This window comes from Rhyacophila brunnea, unplaced genomic scaffold, assembly GCF_057557595.1.
Source record: "Rhyacophila brunnea isolate RB1 unplaced genomic scaffold, BYU_Rbru_1.0 scaffold_6, whole genome shotgun sequence".
In the NCBI taxonomy this organism is placed as follows: domain Eukaryota; kingdom Metazoa; phylum Arthropoda; class Insecta; order Trichoptera; family Rhyacophilidae; genus Rhyacophila; species Rhyacophila brunnea.
In genome coordinates, this window is record NW_028233276.1 from 2,152,395 (window position 1) to 2,163,198 (window position 10,804).

The 10,804-nt window shown below is 32.5% G+C and overlaps 1 protein-coding gene across 1 annotated transcript; it reads right to left on the minus strand.

The window, feature by feature from the left end:
* Positions 1-2,031: 2,031 nt before the first annotated feature.
* Positions 2,032-10,801, minus strand: LOC147065092 (uncharacterized). Its single transcript, XM_085956484.1, has 7 exons — positions 10,007-10,801; positions 8,243-8,607; positions 7,113-7,245; positions 5,683-5,828; positions 5,422-5,595; positions 4,049-4,456; positions 2,032-3,388 (listed from the first exon to the last, which is right to left on the minus strand). Exons 1-7 carry the CDS (start codon positions 10,562-10,564, stop codon positions 3,175-3,177), a joined length of 1,998 nt encoding a protein of 665 aa, XP_085812610.1. The 5' UTR covers positions 10,565-10,801; the 3' UTR covers positions 2,032-3,174.
* Positions 10,802-10,804: the final 3 nt, after the last annotated feature.

The window sequence follows — 10,804 nt, forward strand, 5'->3', positions numbered from 1 at the left end:
TGCATTTGCAACAATTCATCATGTACCTACCTACTCAAGTGGTCAAATAGCAACAAATAGTAGTCAAGTAGAGCGGTGAGGTGAGGTCAGATAGAAGGGCACTACGCCTACATCTAATCGTTGTATGTCTCCATTAATTTGAAAAAAAAATGAAATTGAATCAGTTTATTTCTTCTGAATAATATTATGTATTTGCCTAGTTATTTCAATATTTCAAGCAGATGAAGAGATGTATTAATTATCGCTAGTTCTAAGTAAGTGTTTAGTTTGATTAGATTACTGTTAACTAGTTTAATACGGTTTCCATCATTATTCATAATTAATAATCCGAATCATTAGTAAAATGATAATTTTTGAGTTAAAACACTTTTCTATAGGAATGAATATAATATTATTTGCGAGTAAATAAATATATAATTATATATGTATCACACAACTACATCCAACAAGGAAAACTCAAAAATTATTAACAACAATAAACAATGAACTAATATACATTATAGGAACTATTAATTCACAGCAAATAACAAATATTTAAAATCTACACAATTCGTCTGTCTTTTTATTTACATCGAGTTTGATCTTTGAGAAAGACTTGTAGTCTGTGCTGTAAAACAGTGTTTCTTAACCTTTTTGAGCCAGAGCCTTATCAGATTACGGTTACTAGTTTTCATTTCACGATCCAAGAAAAGATTAACATATTCACGGACACGTGTTAATTATTAATAAACGTTACTGATATGACACATATTTAAATTATTGTACTTATTAAGAATGTTTTACTTACTTTTTTTTTAACTTTTTGATTAAGGTAATATATAGAAATGAGTTAAATCTTAATATATGACAAGGAACATATTGTTTTAATCTAAAATACGACTTCTATAAACATGGTGTCATATTCCGTTCCATAGTACAGGACGTTAATAGACGTTCTGTCATATCACATTTCACAGAAATGGACGTCGTGTCGCAAATGTATTAATAAAAAAAAAACAAATACAGATTACAATTAAATACATTTTATATTAATTAAAAACAAAGTACCTACTGTAAAAGCATTAAATCTTATTGATGTGAACCTTGTCTACAAAAATGCTTCGAAAACACATTAAATTTCAGTGTTATAATAGACAGATTGCACCTTGCAGTCTACTTCAGAATTTGTTTTTCTTACAGTTAGAGTTAAAAATCCTGGACTCTTTAAATAATGTTGACATTTTGTTTTTAATTCGTGATTGTGGCAAATTGTGGCAATACCAATTGACCTAACTGTGGATTCCGACACATAGGTTAAGAACCCCTGCCTTAAGAGATCAGCTAAATAAATATTTCAAGAAGACTAGAGTGGAACAAATTGGTTATATTATTCTATACGCTAACAAACTACAAGTAAATTTTTTCTCAATAAATAATATATAAATAAATCTTTTAAATATTTGAAGTTTCATAATAACACATGAAATTGGATGAAATGAATATCAGTCTAGAAATTACTCTTGGCACCATAGAGCTTGGACTGTAGTAGACGGAGCCTAATGAACTTTTTAGTATTACAACAGTAATTGATGACATTTCTGGAACCTTTTTAGTGTATATGTTACACCGAATGTGCGAAATTGACTATTACATGAAATGGCCAAAATTTTGGCTAATTCATGTAACAGTCAAGCCTGTTGCCTTATTCATGAATTAAGTAAATTTTCTGCTGGGTACATGAATTCGCCAGGGTATGGAATTCTTGAACTGTCAACATGACAGAAGAAAAAGTAAATTTAATACGGATGGTTTTATTAGTTATAATTGGACATAATATAAGATTATTATTATTAGGTTAGGTTAGGTTAGGTTAGGTTTGGTTTTGTAATTCTGAATTAAAGTATTCAACTGAATGTCCATTTTGAGGTTAGCTATCAAGTGTCAACAAACTATCACAAACATTCAATCGACCAAGCACGAATCAAATCACGAAAATACTTTTCAATAAAATTCTTCCGTTATCATATTATAGTTCTAGATTTCTTTGCGCATAGTAAATAGATATGAAAGTCATTGCAGTTATATATTGATTGGTATATTTTTATATTATAATCAATGACATTTGTTTAGTTTGATTAGTTGCAAAAAATACCACCGGAGCGCGATCATCTATTTTGACCATAGATAATATATGTACATTTTGACCAATGCACGAGCATTTTGATACATTTAGTTTAGTTGCAAAAAATACCACCGTAGCGCTACTATCTAATTTGTCCAAGACATGAACTAGACAGAAAAATTACTGCCGAATTCACGCACTCTCCAGATATTTTGTCTAATTCATGAATAAGGTAATGGGCTTGCATTTTTCATAATTTTAGGCAAAATTTTGCCCATTTCATGTAATATTCAATTTCGCACAATCGGCGTAACATATATATTGGCAGCTATAATAAAATACAACTGTGTTGGCGCATTGTACCTGTGATGGACAAGAGCTAAGTTGTTCAGTTATGAAGTATTGGGTCGCAGATTTCTGGAAAATTCATACTTTGTTTTCTGACATGTGTTTGGATCTAGTAGGTACGTAATAGATTAAGCAAGTGGCTAATATCCATTTCTCATTATCTGTTAAGATACCTGTTTGGTAGGCGACTAATATCTACATCGGGTCATATAGCTATTGGGAATGGGAAGTTGGTGCTTTGAAACATGTGTGCACCATCTTTATATTTCAAAGTTTATGTTTCAGTAATGTAAGGATGAGATATGGAATTTTTGTTATTGTTCAAGTAAATATTCTTATTAATTATACTTTGTGTATTTAGCTGTAATAATTATTAATGCGGTATGTCTTTATAGAAGCTATATTTTAGTTATAGTGTTTAGTGTGATTAATTAATGTTTTGGTTCTGGTACAAGTCAAACAAGTCCAGTAGAAGCAGTGATACTGCCAGACAGTAATATCGTAAGGCATGGAAAAGATTAAACATTGCTCCACGAAGTCCTATTTTCAGGTAGATTTTCATATATTTAGGCTCTGTCTAGTATAGTCAACATCTTTGCTTGGCAAATATGAAAGTACCTATAGTATTCATGGAAGAATATAATAATATATTGGTCAAAGTTCAATTTAAACATTAATAAAACATTCTTAAATTATGCTTCATGTGATTCAAATAAAACAATAACTCATTCTTTGGTTGAGAGACTTTTTCTTTTAGTTATAGGTGTCTTTTTTGATTGGTGTAGTTTCCTTATGTGACGAGACAGAGCCGGTTGGTCTGCGAATCCTTTGCTGCAAGTTTCACACGGGTAATCTCTTGCGTCAGAGTGCCGAGAGCTCGAGTGGCTTAGCAGTGAACTCTTGCTTGTGAAGCAAGCATCGCACAAGTCACACGCGTAGCTGGAATATAACATTAAGCCATAAATAGCTAGCTACAAAACAAATTATAGATTGTTAATACATTTATCGATGATGTTTTCATGAAAAGAGCCTAGTATTATCAGGAAGCAGGCAAGAGTACGCGATGTGATAGAGATTGAATGGTAATGGGCTGGATATGTCATTCGGCGAGTGGACAACCGCTGGACAAATGCAATCATATAGTGGTACCCTGCACATCTATTCTATACAGAAGACTGCTATCGGCGCCTATCGAGTGTAGTTTATCATATTTATGTATTGAGGATAAATACTGTCATATAGTGGTACCCTGCGCATCTATGCTATACACAAGACTGCTATCGGTGCCTATCGAGGGTAGCTTATCATATGTATGCATTGAGGTATTATAATTGTTACAAAAAATTAATAAAAACATTTGTTGGTTGAAAAATATCAAATGACTTTGCAATCAACCTATGGTTTAACACCATTTTATTAAAAAAAGTAGCTAGATTTGTTAGTTTATATAATGATGGTCAGATTATTATTATTTATTATATATTATGATGAAAAAGTGCTTAGAGAACCTCAAGAAAAATATTCATAAAGAATCAAATGTAGGTAACCAACTTTGAAACTTAATAGCTTAATAAGGTATATATAATAATGTTAACTTACGGCTTCATCCCGTAGTGAAAACTCCTGAGATGACGCTGCATGTTACTTTTGACAGAGTAGACTTCGTTGCAGCCTTCGAAATTACAGCGGTACTCTCCCAAACTTCTCCGATGCACCATCTTGATGTGCCGTCTTTTCGAGTCCTGAGATTTGAAAGTGGAGTGACACTCGTCACACGGATACGGCCTGCCTTCGATGTGTGTCCTCATGTGACGTTTGAGAGTGCCCACGTTGTAGAAAGCCAGCGAACAGTGGGGACACGCTTGCGGTTTGATGCCGACGTGTCGCTGCAAGTGGAGACGTAAACCGCTGTCGCCTGTGAATCTTTTGTCGCAGTATTGGCACACGTACAGCCGCAGACCCATGTGAACATTCATGTGTTTGATAATATGGACCTTCAGTTTGAACCTAAAAACAATAAAATTGGTGTATACTTTAAACATAGTATTTGTTTATTGGCAGGACCTACCTCAAAAAATCGTAACGCGGCGGTGTCACATTTTTGTCAACATGTATTTTATAAACAAAATAAAAACCCCAACAAATAAACCGTTTATTAAAATAGCAAATTAATGTTATTTTAACCTAATACCAAATATCAGCTACATAATTTGAAAACACCTCAGAGCTACTTGAAAAAATCTTTTTTGAAAAAATGCGACGTTTGATGGGACATTTAAAACACAAAAACCGATAGCTAAAAATGAATGCAATTTGATAAGCATTTCATCTAAAAAAGTACCAGTTAATTTCATTGTAATTAGATATCGACACCTACGTATGAAGCTGTAACTGCAAAATGGTACTTTTCACTAGTATTACGGACTTTTACGTAGGAGTTGATATGATGATTTAAGTCGTAAATAACATTGGCACGAATCCAGTGAATACAGGTTCATGTCCTGATGGGCATTGTTTTTTTTAAAATTTTTTTCCCTGTAAGAAGGTACCTACATAATAAACAAAAAAAAAAATACTGTTAATACAAACCTCATACAGAGGCCAATATGATCTTATTGGGATCGGACATGATCAATGATATTATAATGAATGTTACATTCTCAATTTTGTGAATTGTTTGTTGAATAAAAGAAATAGTTTTTTTAATACCATATTATTATCACAGCTGAACAAAGCCGACTAATTCATCTATTTGTCAATATATTGGCCTTGGTTTAGGCAGGGTTTAATTGAATTTTAAAAACTAACCAGCACCATCTGCAATTAATTGTATTCTTTGTTCAATGAAAATAAATAAGCAAAGTTTAGTGTGCACTATTTATGTCAGATCTCCACAGTCTATCTTCGCCACTGTATGTTATTATAGACTACAATAATGTATTATTCAATGAAATATTCAATATTACACTAACCGCTTTCCACAGTCATGACATTCGAAAGGCTTTCCCTGGGAATGTTCAGCCAGCCAGTGATCCCTCTTCAGGTTTCGTGAGGAGAATACGGTTCCGCAAATTGGGCAGGGAAAATTTTTCCCGTCTACGTGCGACGTTGCCGTATGCTCCTTCATCTCCTCTAGGTGTAAGAACCTATAAAATATCAAACCATAATATTTGTTATCTTCTAAATTGGGAAGTTGAATAATGAAGTATCTGCATCATTAAAAATTGCAACACCTTTCTTTGCAGATGACGCAGAAGTAAGGTAGACGTCCCGTGTGGTTTCTGGAATGTTTTGCCAAGTCGCCTTGGTCGATAAAGCCTTCATCGCATACCGCACAAATGAATGGTTTTTCGTTTGTGTGAATACGTTCGTGCCGAATCTGTCAATGCACACATTTTCATTATGCAAAATAATATGTACAAATGAATAAATTTACTATAATAAATTAAAATAGTGTTTCCCAAATGTGTTCAGGAAGATTAAATTGAGGGTCGGAACCCGGAGGGAGAGTTTCTGGTTTTTGTAGGATATGATTTTGACAAAGGGATTTAAGAAGACTAGCTAAATACATTTTAAGTACAATAAAAACCGTGCTAGATAAAATGGTTATTAAATGTCAATCAAATGGGTACTCATCATTCGGCCCTGCTTTTATATTCTTAAGACCAGAGACAACACAAGGTTTAAAGTCTTCTATGGAATTTTTGAACAATGGCAATGGTTTTTGAATGAATATTTTCTGGATCCTTAAATTTCAATTAACAAGCACTTTCTATCGGCGCGTGTCCTTATTGGCTGAAGATGCCGAAAGGCGAAACCAGGGTCACAAAAATACTTAAATGGAATAGTACAAAATTTAAATCAATGACAATTTAAATTCAAATCCCATCAAGTACCCTCAGTATGTTTATCACTACAAGATAAACACGTAAACATTTATTAGTGATAAAATATTTTCATCCTCTTCAAGAGGTATTTTCAAATCTTAATTATGGAGAAAAATAGACTCTTTTCCAAAACTTACTAGATTTTCTTGGAGTATATTTGAAATTAGAAGTTAGCTAGAGAATTTTTTTTTGGCGTGCAGCCTATTTACACTAAAACATTTAAGGGGTTCTGTTATGTTGTACAAAATAATATACATATGTAGTAGGGTTCTGTGACTAAAATTAATTGGGAAACGCTAATCTATAGAATAGATAATATCGTCTCTGTTCTAGCAGAACACACTAACTGGAGAATACTAGTTTTGAGTAATTTGACTTTGAAGTTGTTAAAATGTTTGAAATGGTCTATCATGTGAGTTTATTAAGTAATCGTAAAAAGGATGACTAAAATAAAGACTGTTTATTTATTAAGAAGGATAAGATTTCCAGACGGTAAAGTTTGAAATAAGGAACATTTTGGTATAACTAACTCAATATGTCACTTTTTCGAATTAGTGTCTTCTGCCAGAACAGTGACGATATGTACCGTTAAATATCAGTAGGTATAAATCATGAAATTATTACCTAAAAAATAATAAATTCGGTTTTTATTTATTTTGCATACTATTATAGTATCACTGATAACCTACACTTTCCACCGACAAATTTTAGCTAATGTGCCTCTTATATTATGCTAATTAACTGGTCTGAATGTTTTTTAATTTATTTTGCCTCACCATATTGATCTTCTGACTGAAGCCTTTATTGCAAAATTGACAGACATAAGGTCTCTCTCCGGAGTGAACTCGAGCGTGAAGGACCAGATCGTGAGCTCTGGTGAAGCATTTACTGCAAGCTGTACACTTGTGTCTGCAAAATATTGTTACAAACATAAAAATATTATTCATTTAGGACAGGGGTAGTCAACCTGGTCCCTACCGCCCACTAGTGAGCGTTCCAGCTTTCATGGTGGGCGGTAGGGGTTTTAATAAACCGACTTCATGCTTCTATGTATGCAAAGTATAAATATAAAGATAGATTTAACTACAGTAAGTTGTTTTATAAAGATTTATTCTACCAAACTTAACGAAAGTCAAGTATTTGGGAATTAATTATTTTTTTATCCTTTAACTTGCTGTAACTCTGCTTTATAAATTTTATAAAGTAACTTCCATACTTTATAAATCACCATTACTGTGGAACCGATAGGCGGTAGGTATAAAGCGGTTGACTACTATCCCTGATTTAGGACAACATTGTAGTAACGTACACTAAATTGACCCCCTTTCGGAGATTACGCCGGAACCGACTTCTGGTGGTATTATAATATAATTTTATATTTCTATACAAAATTGATTAAAACATAAGAATTTTTAATTATAGCAGGTATACGCTCAGTTGAGTATTAGTGCACCAAACTTCTGAGAAGGTCATACGAGTAGGCACCTCAGTTAGTGAGGGATTCAGGCAAAAGAGAAACTGGGAGGGGACAATGATATATTATGATATTGATGTCACTTGCCGCATGGGTCGCAGGTAAAAACCAGTTGGCCCCTGTCATTTTAGTAAGCTGGCTACATTTCTAAATTTACATTCCTAATTAATGTGTTACGCTGTAATTGTGATGTTTGAATAAATAACTTGAAATATATAGACATTATAAAATTGTTTTCATATACAAATCTTTTGTGTGACAATAGAATTTTCTTGCCCCCCTTGTGTAATACAATAATATTTATAAAATATCTTGGAAATCAATACTTCTGCGCAATTTCCTTGTGAATGGTAACAGAAAACTAGCACCTTACTAATACAATTTACCATTCCAATGAACATTGAATAGATTATCAAATACCAATACATTTACCTCGTTTCTACTTGATGGATGATGGCATGTTCTCGCAGAGCCTTAAACGACAGCATCATCTCTCCGCAATCTTTGCAGCGATAACTACGACACCTGTGTCTCTCTCTTCGTTTCTTGCCGGGCAACTGCCCACTGTTCAACTTTAATATCTCTTCTTCACTAATTGGCTCGACGGTGTAACGTCTGTCAACAACGCCGACTGACAACTCTTCAGGTATTACGAGACCTGATTTCGAAACTGCTTTAAAATTAGAACTTTTTGATTTTTGCTTTGGTTTTGAAATGGTTTTCTTTATTGTTTTTTTAGGCGTTTTTCGATACTGCACATCTTTTTCAATTTCAATAATAACTTCCTCTTCCAATGTCTAAAATAAAATAAGAATAATGATTACAGAGATGGATTGGAATTTACATATATAAAAACAAATATCTATTTCCCTGTCTCCCTATTTTTTTTCGATAATGAATAGGTTAATTAAAATAAAACACACTACCTATGTAGTAAGTACCTACTTATTATAGTTTGATAATAAAATAATTACATATTGGGTTTTAATTTAATTAATACAATGTCTTTCCAATAAGAAAAAAAAATAAATGCTTGAAATATTTCTTCTTTTCTTTCGACCATGTCCAATCCTAATAGGATCATATGGGCCTCAACGGAGTGGAGGTTTGTATTAACAGATTTTGTTTTTACGAGAAACGGATGTCAGCCACTTGCTCAACCTATTAGGTCCATACTTTAACTCATACACAAATTGAAAAACAATATGTGTACTTGCCAAACCAAGGATTCAAACCTGGGACCCACGATGCTAAAGGCCGACGCTTAAGCCGCGCAGCCATCGTATAATACATTATAAAACTAAGAATTAGCTACACTAAATAAGATGTTATACTACTCAATGAAAAAGACCATACTAGGCGATTATTTAAAGCCTACCTTCTTAAGAAAAATATTTTTTAATTGCCTATTGACATATTTAAGGGGGAGGCTTGTACCTACCAGAGGCACCTAGAGGAAAAATACGAAGCTTGCAATTTGAGACATTTTTTTGATAATTTACAATTTCAACTGTATCGATTAATAAATATGTACTTATCTGAAAACATTAAAAAAAAAAATTTTTTTAAGTCAAAGATAAACTTACAATTGTAAAAAAAATCTGAATTTGTTACATAATTAAGTATGTCCACAGTTACATTATTATAACATTATATTTTATGGTCATATTTATTATTAAAATTTAGTTTAATAAGTTTAAAATTTTTCCTCATACAGAGTTTTGACTAATTCATAGTTTTGTTTTTATTTTAAAAAACATTGCTTTCTATAAAAATATAAATGTATATAACTTGAAATCCTTTTTATTTATATGAAATCTTATTTAGGTATGGTCCCAATATTTAGTCTTTCTTTTTTTCAATATTTTCTTTTTCTCTGATCTCCACAGCCAACCTCTTTCCAAAAGTCACCCTTCGCCACTGCTAAAACTAAAAGGGAGAAAATGTTAGGCAAACACTATAAATTTGGGATTCATCGATTTATCAGGTCTCTCCTCGTGTCTTGTACCCCTACAGATGGGCGGATTACCCTTTATCCGCCCAAGGAAATAAATAACAAGCATAGACTTGAAGAGTGTAGAATAGGACTACAGATCATCAGTGCTCGATATATCTGCCAAACTTGAGCATACAATGTTCTGTTAAGCTGCTTGGTAAAAAATAAGTTGTGAAATTTCGAATTTTTGTCATAAGTACCTGAGTTTCTTGTCCATTTTTGTTTTTACAGAACTCATCCTTCACAGTTATTTCTTCATATTCTGTGCATTCTGTTGTCAATGTCACATCTTTTTTTAACGTTTCATCTATATTTTCAGGAATATATTCACATTTCGCTTGTTTATGGTCGCAATTGTCTTCTCTATATTCCAAATTAATTTCATTATATTCACAACAGTCGATAGGTTCATCTTTTATCTTTTCAAGTCGAATATTATCAATATTATTATTAATTGATTTGTTTCCAATATAATTAACATCAAACAAAATAACATCGGATTTCACGTCTGAGCTGTGATATGTTTCATATTTCGAAACGTCGATAGCTTCTTTTTTTGGAATTGATCGTTTCATTTTGCGCGAAATATTGGAATTGAAAAGCCTTTGTACCAAAGGTCTTATTTGAACTTTCGTCATTGCAGGATCTACTGGGAATTCTTGTGGGATGTTTGTTGGTGCAGAAGTTACACTCTCTTCTGATTCCCTTTTTATGGTAGAGTATTCCAGACATGTAAAAGTCTTCGATTTTGAATCCATCGCACCACAAATAGGCAGGGCCAGTGTGGATCATTACAATTTATCGTACTGACGTAAAATATCAATGTCACTGGAAACTTTTAACATAATTATTCGTAAAGTACTTATTATAATTATACGTAAAATGTTAAACAATTTTTTGTATTAGTAAAATATGATAAACTTAGGCTAAATATTATTATTATATGTTTTTAAAAATTGACAAACTGAACTGTCAGATTACCATTGATTGTCTATGGA